This window comes from Cucumis sativus, chromosome 2, assembly GCF_000004075.3.
Source record: "Cucumis sativus cultivar 9930 chromosome 2, Cucumber_9930_V3, whole genome shotgun sequence".
Classification (NCBI taxonomy): domain Eukaryota; kingdom Viridiplantae; phylum Streptophyta; class Magnoliopsida; order Cucurbitales; family Cucurbitaceae; genus Cucumis; species Cucumis sativus.
The window spans coordinates 11,429,939-11,448,215 of NC_026656.2; the positions used below are offsets into that span (position 1 = coordinate 11,429,939).

The 18,277-nt window shown below is 35.4% G+C and overlaps 1 protein-coding gene across 11 annotated transcripts in view; it reads left to right on the forward strand.

Moving 5' to 3' along the window:
• The first annotated feature begins 1,272 nt into the window (after window positions 1–1,272).
• The window catches only part of LOC101210198, a 47,664-nt gene continuing 30,659 nt past the window's right edge, over window positions 1,273–18,277 (forward strand). For 8 of the 11 annotated variants that reach the window (XR_004214656.1, XR_004214657.1, XR_004214660.1 and 5 more), the window contains exons 1-14: window positions 1,273–1,707; window positions 2,063–2,321; window positions 6,731–6,836; window positions 6,916–7,057; window positions 8,983–9,244; window positions 9,427–9,794; window positions 12,391–12,464; window positions 13,259–13,406; window positions 13,656–13,836; window positions 14,913–15,123; window positions 15,436–15,930; window positions 16,482–16,539; window positions 17,117–17,204; window positions 18,074–18,148. Coding sequence is in view for 3 of the 11 variants with exons in the window: in XM_011650889.2 (XP_011649191.2) it covers window positions 1,419–1,707; window positions 2,063–2,321; window positions 6,731–6,836; window positions 6,916–7,057; window positions 8,983–9,244; window positions 9,427–9,794; window positions 12,391–12,464; window positions 13,259–13,406; window positions 13,656–13,836; window positions 14,913–15,123; window positions 15,436–15,930; window positions 16,482–16,539; window positions 17,117–17,204; window positions 18,074–18,148 (2,756 nt within the window). In the remaining 8 variants the exon portion in view is untranslated. Of the gene's footprint in view, window positions 1,708–2,062; window positions 2,322–6,730; window positions 6,837–6,915; window positions 7,058–8,982; window positions 9,245–9,426; window positions 9,795–12,390; window positions 12,465–13,258; window positions 13,407–13,655; window positions 13,837–14,912; window positions 15,124–15,435; window positions 15,931–16,481; window positions 16,540–17,116; window positions 17,205–18,073; window positions 18,149–18,277 lie in introns of those variants that run through there. The other 3 variants (XR_004214663.1, XR_004214658.1, XR_004214662.1) reach the window with 3 other exon arrangements.

Here is an 18,277-nt window from a genome sequence, read left to right on the forward strand (position 1 = left end):
TTTATTGATTATTGGTGCATCTTATTGCGATGGTCGTCATAGATATACTTGTTATTTTGTTTTAAGAATACTAGTAAATTTGCATCCCAACAAACATTTGATAATTGATTGAGATAAATGAACGAAACATCTTGTAGTTTATGTTGAAATTAATATCATACCAATTAATAAATACTTTAAACCCCATATAGATGATATATTTACTATGCAATATTGAAATTAATTAGATAGTTCTCGTTGATGAGACAGTTTTTCCAACATTAGGAGGAGAAATTAAGAAAATACTGAAAAAATAAATTGAATGAAATGCATAAGTATTGTCTCATTTTGATCCTCATATAAATGACTTTGAAATATAAGTTAAAAAGACAACTCATTTGTAAAGTGTGTTACAAATTAGATGCATATGCATTTATAGAACATTTATGATTGTAAGAAAGTGACCTGAGTTATAGTGGTTACGAAGACACCTGAGCAAGAAATTTCAGCCAATTAAATTCTGCTATATCATCACAACAAATATTCAATAATTATATTTTATTGGATTTTGATAATTAAGTTTACTCAATCCAACCCAATTCAAGTCCAATAAGCAGATTAGCCAAGTCCAAACTTAACAAGCAGATGGACCCAAGTCCAATAAAGCAAATGGGCCAAAGTCCAAACCCAATAAGGCAAATGAACCCAAGCCTAAGTGCAACAGACAAATTGGTCAAAGTCCAAACCCAACAAACAAATAGACCAAAACTCACCTAAAGCCTACAAAATTTCTCTATAAATAGAGACCTAAGGAAGAATTGAAGTACTGAAGCAAACTTCTATAAAGCTCGCTCTCAAGACGGGCAAAACTTCTATAAAGCTCTCAAGACGGGCAAAACTTCTATAAAGCTCTCAAGACGGGCAAAACTTCTATAAAGCTCAAGAAATTCTAAGTTTTTAACTTGTATTTGAGAGAAAGAGAGAAAACATCAAATGAGTTATAAAAATATACAAATATACAAATTTCAGTGCAACAAGTTGTCACGAGACAAATGAGTTATAAAAATAATGATACTAAAAGAAGTAGTCATATGAATATGAATGTTCTAGAAAAAATCCTAAATATGAATACTCATGACAATCTTAACCTCACACTGTAAAAGTATTTATTTAATAAGAAAAAACAGTTTATGAAACTTCAACCCATTGTGAAAATTAAGAAAATTCATGATTATTTTTAAAAAAATCAATTTTTTTTAGTTTTAAGGAGTAAATAAAAACATGATATTTTAAAATTGAAAAAGAGAGAAAGAAAATTCCAGTCACCACCGTACCGGCATTCACCCACGGGAAGCAATCCCGCCACCGCGTGCCCTTTCATACTTCTCATCCGTTTCTCTCCTTCCAATTTTCTTTGATTTTCACTCTCATGAGTACCCATGGCTTTCCAGAAGATCGAAGCAACCAATTTCTATACGGTTCTTCTATGGTTTATGGTCTACGCAATAACCCACTGCTTTGCGGAATCGTCGACGTGCTTGATGGTGTACAAGGAAGGCGGCGCTCCGGCGGTATTTCAATCCCCGAAATGCCCTCTGTGGGAGCATTCTGACTACACTTTTCAATCTCCCAACGCCCCTCATTGCCAAATTGCAATGCATCAGGGTCGAAGAAAGTATCAGGAGGATCGCACTCTTTGTGCTCTCGATGTCCGAATTCCCTTCCCAAGTACTGCTCTCTCTTCCTTGTCTGATGTTGAATATTCATTCAGATTTATGACTATGCATGTTCTTTTAACGGAAGTAGGAGCTCTGTTGAGAAATCATGGAGTTAGGAGCTCATGCATGTCATTCACTTAGCATATTTGTCCTAGGGTGTGCGTTTTCTTCTTATTTGGAGGAGTCCATGGAATTAGAGGGCTAGTTTAGTGAGGTTTTTTCCATAGAAATGTTTCTCGTTTTTACTAATTTATGTCTTTTTTTTTTTCCCAGACTGCGTGTTAATTTAATGGTAATTGAATCGTTGTGGAATGTTATTTCTTCTTGTTTGGAGTCTGACAAACGGATATCTTTAATATTTGTAGGTAAAACAGGTCTTATGGAGGTGCCTGTGGGAATTATAGCAGTTTTTGATGGTCATAATGGTGCTGAAGCTAGTGAGATGGCTTCAAAGATTTTGTTGGAGTATTTTGTCGTGCATACTTATTTTCTTCTTGATGCCACTTATTCTGGAATTTTCAAGAGACCCTTTAAGACATTTTCGAATGAGAGGGAACATGGTGCTATCTTTAATCAACTTAGTTGGAGGGACACAATTTGTAACCGTGATCTGGAACTTGGAAGGTGCTTGTGCTCATAGCTTTAAATGTTTTCTCTTATGATACTTCGGTAGCTATGGATTTAATAGCACTATTGTTATTGTTATTATCCTTTAATTTAAATTTTTAGTTAGTTTTTATTTGTTTGGATAGGAGACAGAATTCTCATTCCTAAAACTTCCATTGTCTACAAATCTTCCTTTTCACATTCTTGCCACAATTCCCAAATCCAAGCCTTCACCCGTTTCATTAATTGAACTCTACCCTCATTTGCACGTCTGTAGCTGCATAGTAGTCGAGGCCATCCCTTTCTATTATTGTTGGAATTTGTTTTAGTCTGACCATGTGTGAGAGCTCGCATGGATACTCTAGATCCCTGAATTTCAAATAATATTGGATTTGACTTGGAGTTTGCACAGCCATTTTGTTACCATAGCCTAATCCCTTGGGTATTTTTAAATAGGAAATGAGTCTTACTATCATTAATATTGAAAAACAGAGAGATAAAAGCTCAATGTACAAGAGGGTTATACAATGAGCGGCCGGGGGATCAACAGGCGCACCCAAGCATCTCAACTAAGTTGACACCCCCTTAGTGCCCTCATCATATCCATAAAGCGGAAATAAAAGAAAATTCTTACTCTAGGCTCATATTAGCAAATACAGGGACAACATAAAAGCCACAAAATTCACAAGGGAAAAATCCCTTGTGTATTTTCTAATTTTATTTTGTAGCTTTCAGCAACCTTGCAAGGTATTCTGGAGACTGGAAAAATATAGCAATGAATTAAGTATCGAGAGAGCGAGGACTAGAGGAAGGAATTTGTTATGGGATGAGTTGGGAGATCTTTTTGGTTATTATGGGCTGAGATGGTGTGTCGCGGGTGATTTTGATGTCGTTCGTTCCCCTGATGAGAAAGCTTCTCATGGGAGAATTACTAGGTCTATGAGATGCTTTAATAAGTTTATTGGCGATAGTGGTTTATTTGATCCGCCTATGGATGGAGGAAAATTTACCTGGACCAATAGTAGGGTGGCTACGAGAATTGACAGGGTTCTTTTGCCGGAAGATTGGATCGAGAGGTTTGGGAATCCTAGGTAGTTAAGAGGGTCTAGAATCACCTTGGATCATTGGTCCTTTATTTTAACTAATGGAATGCTCATGTGCGGTACCTTGGATCATTGGTCCATTATTTTAATTAATGGAATGCTCATGTGCGGTATGCTTCCTTTCCGGTTTGAAAACATGTGGCTTGATCATCCGTCTTTCAAAGCAAATATGCCAGTTTTGTGGAATGAGAGGGTCCAAGGAAGATGGAAGGTTATCGGTTTATGGAGAAGTTGAAATGTTTAAAGGGTAAGCTTAAAGTGTGGAATAGAGAAGTCTTTGGAGACATTCGGTTGAAAAAAAATGAAGTTACAGCTAGGATCGATGAGATTGACACTATTGAGTTGGAAGGTCCTCTTGAACGTGGTCTTAAGGAGGAGAGGGTTAGTTTAAAAGGGGTTCTTGCGGAGTTGATTGAGGAAAGAAAGAGTGAGTTGGAACCAAAAGTGTAAAATCAAATTGGCTAAGGAAGGGGATTGTAATTCTGGATTTTTCCATAGAGTGGCAAATGGGAGAAGGGATAAGTATCACATTGATCTCTTGCTTCTTGATAATGGAGTTAGTACAAGAGATAGTACGGAGATTGAAGGGGAAATCATAAAATCCTTTTCCAATCTCCTCAGTCTTGAAGTGAGGATTAAGCCTTTTTTGGAAGGTATTAATTGGAGCCCTATTTTACTTAGGGAAGATGAGAAGCTGGTGATGCCATTTACTTTAGAAGAGATTAAAATGGTTGTTTTCAGTTGCGAAGGTAACAATCTTCTGTTGTCGATGGTTTCTCTATGGCCTTCTTCCAAAAGAATTGGAACTTGTTCAAAGCGGATTTGGAGGGGGTATTTAAGGAGTTCTTTGAAAGGGGCATTTTGAACAGCTTGATGGTAGAAACCTCTGTGTGCCTGATCTGTAAAAAGGAAAATGCCAACAAAATAAAGGAGTTCTGGCGCATCACCCTTATTACCAATGTCTATAAGATTTTGGCTAAGGTTCTTGCTAATCAGTTAAGGAAAGTGTTTTCATTGACTATCTTTGAAGCTGAAGGTGCCTTTTTGTTGGGAAAACGGATTTTGGATCAAGCTCTTATAGCTAATGAGGCTATGGAAGAGTATAGGTCGAAGAAAAAGGAGGGTGTTCTGCTTAAACTTGACTTTGAGAAAGCGTATGACCATGTGGATTGGGATTTTTTGAATAGAGTGATGATGAAAAAGGTTTTGGCTATAAATGGAGAATGTGGACGTGGGGGTGTGTTAGAAACGTGAAGTACTCGATTCTCATCAATGAATCCCCAAAAGGGTCTATACAAGCTTCTAGGGGTTTAAGACAAGGGGATCCTTTGTTTCTTTTTTTGTTCTCACTTGTCGTGGATGTTTCAAACCGGCTTATAAGTAAAGGGATTGAAGGAAATATTGTTGAACCTTTTAGGATTGGTAGGAATGAAGTGACCTTATCGCAATTGCAATTTGTGAATGATACTTTGTTGTTTTGTTCCAGGAAAGAGGGGTCTTTCTTCGCTCTCAATCATATAGTTGCTTTCTTTGAGGAGATGTCAAGCTGAGAAAATCAATAGAAGCAAGTGCACCATCTTGGGTGTTAATACGAATGTTGTTAACCTGCAGAGGTGAGTGGAGGTGTTTGATTGTGAGGTTGGTTCCTTTTCGCTTTATCATGGGCTCCCCTTGGGGACAGTTTGAGGGTTGTGTCCTTTTGGGAACCCGTTTGTGAGAAAATTCGTAAGAGATTGACAGGCTGGAAGAAAGGTTTTTTCTCAAAAGCTGGGAGATTAACTCTGATTAGATCTTTTATGAGTGGAATTCCAGTCTTATGAGCTTCCCACTTTCTCTCGGTTTACTCGTTGCTTTGTAGGCTATGGTAAGGATACGTAATTTTGGGAGGAATAGTGGGTAGGGGAGAATACCCTATGTTCTTTGTTTCTTCATCTTTATCGTTTATTCTCATTCAAAAACTGTATGGCTAGCTTGGAGAATCTTGTGTCCTTTTCTTTTGGTTTCTATCGTAACTTGACCAATAGGGAAGTGACGGAGGCGGCCTCTCTTCTTTCTTTGCTTGAGGGGTGTAACTCTAGGGAGGGGAGATGGGATATTCATTTTTGGAATCCTAATCCTAGAAGGGACTTCACGTGTAAATCCTTGTTTAGTCTTTTGATTGATCCCTCTCCCCCTACTGAGTCCGTTTTTGACGTGGTTTATAGGGTTAAGGTTCCTAAGAAAGGTTCTTTATCTGGAAAGTGTTGCTTGGTCGTGTTAACATTGTGGATAGGCATGTTAGGAAGAGGACTTCGCTTATCGGGCCATTTTGTTGCATGTTTTGTCGGAAGGCGGAGGAAGATCTTGATCATCTTTTTTGGGATTGCCATTACGCGAGGGCAGTGTGGCGTTCTTTCCTGCCGGAGTTCGGTGTTAGTTTTGTTGGCTTTAGGAGTGTTAGAGCGACGATTGAGGAGTTCCTTCTCCATTTGCCATTCTAAGATAAAGGATTTTTTTTATGGTTGGCTGGTGTGTGCGCTATTATTTGGGACATTTGGGGTGAGAGGAATGACGAGGTCTTTAGTGGTAGGGAGAGGGAGCATTTTGAGATTTGGTCTTTGGCTAGATTTCATGTTTTCCTTTGGGCATTGATTTCTAAGCACTTTTGTAATTGTTAACATTTTACTTAGTTGGTCCCCTGTTTGTTATTTGGGGTGTTTTGGTGAGCTGGTTTTTTGTATGCCTTGTATTCTTTCGTTCTTTTTCAATTAAAGCTGTTTGATTTATAAAAAAAAAATAAAAATTAAGTAAACATATTGTGCTACCACTTTCAATCACCTTTGGACAATTTTTTTTTCCACCTTGAAAGTTCTGCCAAAATTCTTGCTCATCTTTGGGCATTTGTACTTCTATAACAGGCGGTAGTCAACTTCCTTGAAGCACGAGTTTATTTCTTAATTTCGAAAAAATTATTGGAGTAAGTGATTGAGATTTTTTCAATGGTATGGATTGCTGTAAGTATTACGGTAATGAATGAGTAGTTTTGTGTCTATTGGGACTTTTAAATTTACTAATGAGTAGCAGTTCTCAAATAAGTTAGAATTTAGAACTGAGTTTATTTGATTGATCTTTTATGTAGCATCTACTATTTCGTGGCTTCTGGCCTGAGCTTCAGTGCCATACATACATATCTATATGCATGTGTATGCTGTATGTTCTATGTATGAGGAGAATTGACAACTAAAATAGATAGGAAATTAACTTAACAGGGCTTATCTCATGTTTATATATCTCATTATATAAGAGTATTTCAATCATTGTGTTCTAAGTTTTATCCTTTTCCAGGCTCAAATACTTACTTCCAGCCAATTTTGATGATGATTTTCATTTGGAAATTTTGAAAGAAGCACTGTTGAGAGCTATACAAGATGTTGATAAAACATTTTCCAAGGTAAGTTGTATTTGATGTCTCTATTATTCCTGTGAGAATTGTTGCACTGGATGCTGACAAAATCTGTTGAATTATGAAGGAAGCACATAAAAATAATCTCGTTTCCGGTTCTACTGCTACTGTTATATTATTAGCCGATGCACAAATTTTGGTTGCAAACATTGGTGACTCAAAGGCTTTCTTGTGCTCTGAAAAATTTCAGTCACCTGCAGAGGCTAAAGGTCAGCAGGAAAGCACTTGAAATAGGATCTTAATTAAATGTTCTTCTTTGTGCATTGGGCTGGTCTTTTCTTCCTCTTCTTTTTTTCCCTTCTTATTTTGATTTTTTAGGGGTCTTCTTATCAGATTGAAGCATCAACTTGAATCAATCTGTTGATTAATCTAGTTACATCTTCTATTTTTCTTCTTCTACGTCTTACCTTTCTTAAATCAGTTGTTGAAACCAATAATTTGGTTTTTTTATTCATGGTTATTGCATGTTCCTTCCTTTTAGGATAAACTATTTTGGCTCTCGTGGAATGTATTTGTTTTTGGTTTCCAGAAGTAGAACCACATATGGGTACTCTGGGCATATGGTTTCTTCAAGTCTTTTGTCACTGTGATGGTTAAGTGTTTTCAGCCTGCAATATTTAAAATTTAATATCTTTTATTGAATATAGAATTGATACTCATACTGTCTTTCGGTCACTTCAAGACCTAATCAAAATTGATCAGAACTAATTAACTTTGAGGGTAATTATAATGGGTAACAATTTTAGGGATAATAATGAAGTGTATAGTAACATTTAAAAAAATTGCAAATATAACAAAGTCTATCAATGACAGACTTCCATTGCTGATAGACTCTTATGGTCTATCAATAATAGACTAATATTTGCAATATAGTCTATCAGGGATAAACTTCGATTGTGCTATATTTGCAATTTTTTTAAAAATGTTGCTATATATGGTATTATCTTGAATCTAATTGCTATATTTGTAACTGTCTGGTTGTCCCTAACTTTAATCTATCTTTCCTCACCAGTGGGTGGGGGATAGCCCTCTTTGCGCTACCTTTCCTCATCTCTATCATTGTCTTCCTTAAAAAATTGCCTGGTCTCTGATTTCTTGGTTTAGAGACTGTCCTTTTCTTTTGGGTTTTGTCGTCATTTGTCCAACAGGGAAACGATGGATGTTGTCTTTCCTCTTTCTTTATCGAGCACAATGTTAGGGTTGGGAGGAGGGATGCCCCTGTTTGGAGTCCTAATCCTAGTGAAGGCTTTTCTTGTAAGTTTTTCTTCCTGGTTGTTGTTGGATTCCTTCACTGCTAGGGTTTAGGGTTCCATGGTCAGGGAGTTCCTCCTCCATTTGCCTTTTAGAGAGAAGGCCATTTTTTGTGGTTTGCTGGGGTATGTGCAGTGTTATGAGATATTTGGGGGAGAAGAACAGTAGAGTGTTGAAAGGTAGGGATAAGGACCTATGTGAGGTTTGGTCCATAGTGAGGCCTCATGTTTTCCTTTGGGCTTCAGTATCAAAGCTTGTTTTTTTTTTTTGAAATTATCCCCTCGGCAAAGGTTTACTTAGTTGGAATCCCTCGTGTTTTGGTGGGCTTGTTTATCTTATGCCCTCATATATTTTTTTTTCCTCAATAAAAGTTGTTGATTTTATTAAGAAAAACTATGATCTTATACTGTCCCCCTTGGGGACAAGTCCCCGTGATTTTGCTTTGGTTCCACCCAAAATATGCCACAAATTTGTTGATTAACAAAACTTATTACCTTGTTTAAGTTAGAAAAGAGCATTTTTTTCTAGAATGTTGGAAAAATAAGGTCTAAGCTATGAAAAAGCTCAGTGGTATTCATTCATCAATGAAATATTTGTATTACCAAAAAACAAAAGTTGCCAAAGTGACCTTAGCTTATCGGTAATTGATATGATCTTTCATCCTAGAAGTGGGAGGTATCTTCACAAGTGTTGTACTAAAAAACTATTACCAAAAATAAAATGTTACGAAAGATCTTAGTGGTACCCATTAGTTGAATATATATATACTTTTTTATGGTTATCATATTTTTAATTTATCTGTTCTTTATCTTAACCATCACTTTTCTCATGTCTGTAAAATCATAGTGAAAGATTTCTATTAATTGTTTTTGTTGAATTGAAGCCACCTTTTTAAGGTTATACAAGCAAAAAAGATATAGCGGTGCGTCACGTGCAAGAGGTTATGGAAATTCTCGACCAGATTCATATGATGGGCTGAAGCATTTTTATGTCAAAGAATTGACAAGAGATCATCATCCAGATAGAGAGGATGAAAGATCTAGGGTGGAGATTGCTGGGGGTCATGTTGTTGATTGGGGTGGTGTACCAAGAGTAAATGGTCAGTTGGCAATAAGCAGAGCAATTGGTGATGTGTCTTTCAAAAGGTGAAATCTACAAAATAATTCTATTGATTTGAGGGAATGGTTCACTTTAGTTTATTATAGATCTCAAACTTGATGCAAACTAATTTAAAATCTTGGCTCATGATTAACAACTAATAAGCATTGAGAATTTATAATCATCAATATTTGTACCAAATAACTAATTTACTTTATTTGATTATCAGTTACGGGGTTATATCTGCACCAGAGGTAACTGACTGGCAACCTTTGTCTGCTAACGATAGCTTTTTGGTGGCTTCATCTGATGGCATTTTTGAGAAACTGAGCTCACAAGATGTTTGTGATTTGTTGTGGGAAATACACAATGATGGCATGTCAAGTTTTGAACATTCTCCTTCATGCTCATACTCACTGGCGGATTGCATTGTTAGCACTGCCTTTGAACGGGGAAGTATGGATAACATGGCTGCTATTGTGGTTCCTTTAAGACCTGCTAGTTCTTCTGGTAGATTTCAGGAGGGGAGCTTTGTTGCACAGAGAGACTCAAGTTTTCCCATATCTGGAATAGAAAATCTTATTAGAGAGCACTCAGGTAATTCTTTTGGTTGTTATAATTATAATGTCTACATTGATATGATTTACGGATGAAAGGAGTCTCAGCTCATAGAAGTACCATTTTTCTAACTTTGAGAATTTATATATTTACTTGTATGAACTGTGAAAACTGAAAACTACGAATTATCAATTATGAGATTTGGTGTAGAGAAATTCTGAAGTTAAAGTGGAGATGGGCAGACAATAAAATTTGTTAAGATATCTGGGTGGACGATTAGAGTTCGTCAACTTTCAAAGATTCATAAGCGGGGAACCAACATTCAGACTGCCAAGTGATGTGTGGGACTCATGGTGGAATAGTTGGAATATCATTATGAGAAGTTTGTTGAAGAAGAGGAACGTGAGTTGTTGACAGTTCCAAAATTGCTCAAATTAATAATTGAGAATGATGGGAGTATTTGGTTGTAGGAGAAGAAAATAAGATTCTCTGTTAAATCTCTTTCTTGTAGTCTGGTTGGTAAATGTTGTGTCGCAAGCTATAAGATTCTTGTTCCAATATTTTTTTTTGAACAAGGAAACAAGCCTCTTCATCAAGAAAATGAATAGACAGAGTAATGTTTGAGTACAATGAAGAGATGAGATCAAAGCCTATGAGAGATGAGATCTGAGAGATGAGATCAAAGCCTATGAGATCAGTAAGTGCACCTAGACATCTCAACTAGGTTGACATCTCATAGCACTCTCATCACATCCCGATTTTGATCGAAAAGGAAATCCAAACTCATGTGAATACCATCCAAACAATACATCTAAAATCAAAATACACACCAATATATCAAAATACACACCAATATAACCAACTACCAAACCACAACACAATGATCTTAAAGAATCTGATAAAAACAACAAAAACCCCAAACAAAATATACTTCAAACTAAAAAGACTACTCCTGTAAAAATGCCTGCATCTTGAATTGAGTATGCTTCAAAAGCTAAGGAACACCATGAGGATGCATTGATTCTAGCAATCCCCAGACGATTCATCCAAGTGGCTTCTTTGTTCTGAAATATTCTTTGATTTCAACAGTTGGGTCTTTATAGGATTTATCCATATCAATCTTGATTTCTCTTTTAGATTGGTGCTGATTAGGAGTTGCAGCACGTTCTTCTTAAAGTCAGAATCAAAGACCCAAGCCACCATTTTTCTGCAAAGGGGTACCTAAAAAACAAGTGTAGTAAGTCTTCAAAATCCTACAAACATAAAGAACAAACACTTGGAGATAGAATGTGAGATGGAAGTTTTGACTGCACAACCGAAGCACAATTCAATAGCCCATTCAGCATTATCCAAATTGTGATGTTAACTCTTCTTGGACTTTTAGTCTTCCAAAGAGCCAAATATGGATGCTTTTCGATGGGGGAAGCTAAAGATAGATGTTCAACCAATGATTTAACCGAGAACTTTCCATTAGACTCTAACTTCCAAACTCTTTTACTTTCATATTTGGAGAGGATATCTTTATGTTCCCATTTTTCCCTAAAATTTTTTCTTTGGAACAAAGACAAGTCTTTTTATTAATAATAAGTGAGACAAACGCTCAAAGTACATAAAATTAATCCAGACTTGGTTCTTATACAAGAAACCAAGAGAGCTTCCTTTAAGATATAGCCTTGATTAAGAAGTTATGGAATTCAAAGGATATTGGAGGGGTTTTCATGGAGGCTTTTGGAAAATCTGGAGAGTTACTTACTATGTGGGATGAGAGTAGAATTTCAGTTACTGAGCTAATCAAAGCCACGAGACAATACATTAGTAGAAAGCTAAATACAAAGCAAAACTTAAATGCTCTCTGAAAAACATCCCACTCAAATCTAAATTCGTGCACACCCAATTATTAAAAATGAAAGGAGAAAGAGAACACCAAGAAGATGCAACCAGTTGCTTCAAGACTAACTTGCCAATGCAATCGAATGCCCAAAGGAACTAAAAGAAAACTTCCAATCCACAGATTCCACGCAAAGAAAAATCATGGAAGACAAAAGTTGGTCCAACAGCGGGGGAAACTACATTCAGCGTTGAAGATTCAAACTAGAATAAGTCTACAATTGGCGACTATTGACTTTAGATGATCGGGGATCTCACAAGACTGGGGATGAGAGCGAGTAGTAGAGGGCAGTTTTTCAACATTGGTTCTTCCTCGCATTGAAACAAGGCACTAAGATCTGTCTCTAATGGCTCAAAATGTCTCTATCTCTCAAGCTTGGTTGACTTATGAAAAAGCTGCAATTCCTCACTACTTGCTCTGAAAGAAGAGTCAAATGAAGACTCGCCCTTCTTTTGGTTAAAAGATCCTGAAAGGCCCAGCTTACCTTCACCTCAAACAATCTGTACACTTTTGAGAATGTGCATTTTCTTAGGATGAACCAACATAGTATAGAGTATCCTTGCTGAGATGTTCTACTTGTTGCATGTCTGGAAGTAATGATAGAATTCTGTTTTAATTTTAGAGGCAAAATAATCTTTTTCTAGGTTTGTAATTTGCATACCAGGTATTTACCCAGAAGTTTACAATCTAGTTATTTTATTGATTATTTATATGCTCAAATTCAAATTTTTTTGTTGCAACGAACAGGCAAGGGTATCTCTTCCAGTGCCATGCAACTGGAGCATTCTCATCCAGTTATGTCTAAGTTCAACAGATTATTGGTAAGGCTTAGAGAAATATGTTTATTTGATTTGTCTTCCTTTCTACATGGAAATTCTGGAGTCCTTGTTTATTTTTGTTACCGTTGTCGTTCATTATATCTTTGCATTTTCCTAATTCACGGGGCTATTGCTATAGTTTGAAAGATGGAATGGTGAATTTTGATAGGCAAAAATAAATGTACTTTCTTTTTGTCTTAGAAATATTTATTTCATTTAAATGCTAGAAGTTATACTTGGCGACACTTTTTACTCCCCCCCCCAAAAAAAAAAAAAAAAAAAAAAAAGAAAGAAAAGAAAGAAGAAAACTTTGGAACAATTTCCTTATTTTCACATTTAGCATGGACATCAAATTCATGGTTGTCAATGTAGTAGCCATTTTTATGACCATACAGTTTCTTCTTCTTGGCAGTGTACTTGCAAATGTTTCCTTTTGGTTGAATATTTGAGTTGCCTTTATGTCCAAACACTTCTTTTTTCAATTTTTATTTTTGATCTGTAAGTAGGTTGGTTTGAGGATGCCTTTTCCCCTTTGCAATTTTGTGTTTATAAATGAAATTCTGTTGTGATGAAATGAACTTTTCATTTCTTTACCCATGAAAAAGTTCGATTTTTTCAGGACTGGTCTTTCCAGAGTTCTCTCTCTCAATTTTCTTTTTCTGCAGTAATTATAGCCTGCTCAATGAAATATCTTCTCTCTTTCAGTGTGTCAAGGTTATTGAATGCGTTGTTCATAACTGCACCAAGTTTTTCCCATCGTTTCTAAAATCTGGTTTGTGATTGGCAATGTGGTCTAGGTTGAAGGAAGACATAATAATCTGGGATGTTTTTATCTGTCTGAGAATCTGGATGAGTACAAGGATTACATGTTGCGAACTCAAAATGAAGATGAATATGTATGTGATCTACCCCATGCTCTTCCAGATTCCCTCAATCAGCCATATGGTAAATGAAGTGCTTAGTGGTTGTTTTTGTTGTGTGTGTGTGGGTGTTGTTTAATGGCTGATCACAAGGTTGTGGAGCTTTTTAGTTTAAAAGAAAATAGGAACTTTTAAGGGACCAAGTCCTTTGCTGTAGATTTATGAACCATTTTCTTTCTTTGGCTTCAGTGGTAATATAGCTTATATTCTCTCATGTATTATTATTGGTCAACTACATATTTTAGCTAAAATGTATGAGCACTGTATACTGTAGGTGGATCTGTAAATGTGTACACTGACCAAAGCTTGTGCTTTCATCTTGGGATGATTGGAACTAAAGATCAGTGCTTTAATCCTGAAGGCTTCGCTAATTTTATTGGTTTGCTTGAATCAATTCCTTTTCACGATCCTGGTCCAGATTATCAACTATTTGAGCATTCACCATCTGCATTGAGGTGTATACATTTTCTGGTGTTTTGGTTCTTTATTTATTTCCTTTTGTGAAGAAAAATAATTATATTGGTAAGCAAAACATGATTGTAATAAATAAAACAAGGATTCCTCAAAAGAAAGAAATTATAAAAACATTAGCCATGTAGAATATATTGAGGCAATAAAAAGCCTAAAATCTGGAGAAATTTAAACTTTTAAATCAACAATGAACGGAAAGTTTTATGTTAACTCAAAGCACCATATTCTCTGATTTGTCTTCAAATTTATGTGGTAGGTTAAAAGATGATTGTAAAAGATTCAAAAGGATAAGGATTCGTGAAAGAAAAGAAGGTATAAAAGGATTAGCCCATCTAGAATAAATTGAGGCAATTAAAAATCCCAAGTCTTGAATTTTTTCACTTAAATAAAAAATGAATGGAGACGTTTATGTTAACTCAACACTTCATAATCTCTGGTTTCTCTTTAGATCTATGGTAAATAATGTACAGTAGAAATTGCATTTTTAGGATCAGTTATAGACCGCTCTCCCTCATTTCTGAAACTAGTCGTGGTGGATTTTGTACCCTCCATTCGGTATTTTGTTTATTCTTGTGGATTAATCCTTGATTGATATTGATGGAGAGGAAGAAAAGAACAGGAGTCTTTAGAGATCTTGGATTTTGCATGTAATTTCATTTTTCTTTTGAAAGGTTTGAATTTTCACGTGTAATTTCTCTTCTCCCCTTTTGAGAATTTGTATCTTCAAACACTTTCAGTGAAAATTTTCTCCATTGTTGTAATCAATTTGAAATTGTTCCCCTTTACTCTTTTTTTCCTCCCCTTTTATGTTTTCAAGTTCCATTTACATATCTATTTTCTTGGAGGGTAGCAAAATGGTGTGCCCCTGGAGTCTGGATCCTGTGTACTGCATGCATGTTGGACTTCCATAGAGCCTTTTTGCTGCGACCACATTTTCCTCAAAGAACACAGACACAGACACATATATATATGTTTAACTGTAGATACTTAAGATTCTTGTCCTATTGATTCTATATATTTATATACAGTACAGTGGATAAACTTTCCCTGTGGTCCTTAGGTATGTGTTGAAGAAAAGATTTGCTCGTGGTTCCTATGGTGAAGTATGGCTGGCTTTTCATGGAAACTGCCAGGAAGCATTTAGTTCAGTAGGAGAGAATGATAATGTTTCGTGCAACTCATCTTTTGATGCCAGAAACTATGGCTGCTCTTCAAATAGTTCTCAAGCCTATTCTCAGGAGAATAACTTGTTCATCATGAAACGTGTTATGGTAATTCTTTTTAGATCCTGTAAATTTCACTTTTTCACTTAGATCCATAATGATTCTTTCCATTCCACATTACTCTCTAAGACACGATCAATGGCTTGTCTTATACTTTAATCAAATACTTACATCTTCATCATAAGCTTGGCAATTGGGACTACCTGGGTTGATCTTGGTTAAATGCTATACAAATAAGTTTCTCAAAGAATGGAACCCTTTAATTAAAACTCTCTTGATTGTCCAGTAGAAGAAGTTGCTGAAGTTGTTGCAATCAACTCAGAAGTTTGCAATGCATGATAAGTTAATGTTCATGAACAGGTTGAAAGAGGTGCCGGAATCTATTTGAGTGGCTTACGGGAGAAATATTTTGGTGAAATATTTCTTAATGCTTCTACCCGCCTGGGAGATGTGTTATCAACTAGAACATCAAACTTTGTCTTTGAAGAATCACCATGGGGATCTAAAGACTTATTGACAAAGGACAAATCACTGCATCATAAAGTAGGGGAAACTAGGCATTTTGAAAATATTTCTCCGAATCGTTTTCAAGGAAAGAGAGTGATCTATGAAGAAGGTTTAAATCATATTGTGAGATATGTTGAATCTTTTGAATCTCGGTCTAATGAAATATGGCTTGTATTTCATTATGAAGGCACTTCCCTCTCGAAGCTCATGTATTCTATTGAAAATGCTGATGAAGAGAAAGTTGAGCAAAAAAACCACGTTCAAATTCTGCGACCTTCTAAGTGGTGGCATTGGCTGAAAACAACAGAAGCAGGACAAGCGGAGATGAAAAATTTGATACGTCAGTTGGTACGCTTTATTAGTATTTTTTTACACATCTTTCTTTATCCAACCAATTTTGTTCTCTTGAATTTTTAGTAGCAGTAGTATATACAATTAAATATACTTTTAATCTCTTGTTAACTACATTATGTTGGAAATATGTTGGAAACAAGAGCTAGTTGATTGTTTATAGAACTCAAGGATGTTTTTGTATTTTGTTGTACCCTAGTTTTATTTCCTTATTTGGTAGGTCAAGGCAGTGCTCTGTTTCTTGGTTGGCAAAACAGAGCAACCCATGGAAGATTGACCAACAGCTACATTAAGAAAACTCTTTTCTTTCTAAGTGAAATAAGAGAAAATACATTTTACACAGGACTTTCAATCCCCTTTCTCAGTTTCCCTCCAAAGCCATTCCTTTTTTCCCAAGAAATGCATGAAGAAAATCCTAATCTACTCAGGAAATACATATTTAGTACATTGGCTTTTTTCCACTGGATATGTTTGTCTCGTTAGCCATTTTTTCCCAGTCAACTTGGCAAGAATGAAAATATCTGAGATGTTTATTTGATTTTTCTCAGTTGATGGCACTCAAGTCTTGTCATGACCGCAATATCACTCACAGGGACATTAAACCTGGTAAGGGAAACCGGCCATTGTATCAATGGTTTAAAACATTATTGTTGCCTATTTTTGGCTCTTTTTTGTGCCTTTTCTCATTGCATTTATCAACTACATTTCTGGTTTGTTCATACGGACACTCTTCACTTTATAATGTTAATTTCAAATTGTAATTGTTGTTCCATCCTTTCTTAAAGGAAAAATCTCACCAGGGGGCATCGAAACACTTACTAAATTGAATGAGCATGGCTTTAATTATTAATGTTCCAAAGTTAAAATACAAAGCCCCCCCACACGCAACACCTTGACTTTTGTTTCAAACAAAAAGAAAATAATTGAATGAGCCAATGGTCTTTTCTTTTTCTAATTATTTAGTTTATTTTAATTTTAGTTTTTTTTTTTTTTTACTTTTTCATTGCACTATGGGGAAACCTAATTCCATTTTCAAGAAAGTGAAGTTTTGAAGAAACCCTTTTAGCATTCGGTGCTCGTTTTATGCTTTTAATTAATTAATTTATTATTATTATTATTTTAATTTTGATAAGAACTCGTGAATTAAAATTATTTGGCTAACCCATTAACTTTTATATGTAAGAGAACATGGTGATATGCTTTGAAGATCAGGCTACTGGAAAATGCTTGAATGGAAGTCGAATGGAAGATTGGAACGTCTCTACTAAAATGTATCTACTATTATCGTTGTCGTTGTCATTGTCATTGTTATTAGGTTAAAATACCATTTTAGTCCTTGTACTTTGAAATTTTTTACATTTTGGTCCTTATACTTTCAAATTGCTCCATTTTAGTCTTTGTACTTTTAGTAAATCTAAAGTTTAGTTCTTCAAAGTTAAATTTTGTTGAAACTGATTAAACAATTATAATAATTTTCATGCAAAGAAACATAAACTTAATCTAATGTCTACCATTCTCCTCACACCTGGGCCTAAAATAAGAAGACTCATCAAGTGGAAATCAATAATCAATGTTGAGGAAATAACATTGTAGAGACTTGAACACAAGACCTCCTTGGACCACCTACTTTGATACCAACTTAAATCACCAATTGACCTAAAAGCTTAAGTTAATAGGTGAAAGTAAATTTAATATGATATCTAACAATATTTTTAAAATTTATAGTGAAAATGCTAATAAATAATAAAAAGTAATGAAAATATTTATAATATTCTAGTAGTAGGGACTAATTTTAAGATTTATTGAAAGTTCAGGGACTAAAATTGGACATTTGAAAGTATCGAGACAAAAATTAAACAAACTCTAAAGTATAGCGACCAAAAAGATATTTTATTCTTATTATTATTTTGTTGTAAGTCTTATTTTATTGAAATTTCTTCTGCTTCATGATACTTCTGTGAGTGTGGGGTGAAAGTTGTCACTTCTGATGATCCCTCGTGATTACCTTACCAGCTACCTCATATTTATCCATTTTTTTTTAAATCTTGCTTTCCATCTTTTATGATTTCTCTTGAGTCCAATTCCTTTTATTTGGATGTCTAAAGGTTTAGCTGACATTGGCACTTAACTAACTTTTCAGGCGCATTATTGACTTTGGTAGTGCTATTGATGAATTCACAGTTAAGCATCTTTATGGGTCTACGGGGCCTTCTAGGTATCTCATTCTGCTTTGAAGGATTATTTTTGTTTAAAATTTCTGTACCGTTCTACCTGTATCAACATCGTCGTCTTCTTCTTCAGTCATTTTGTGTTTGTATCATTGATTGTTCACAAAAATTGCTGT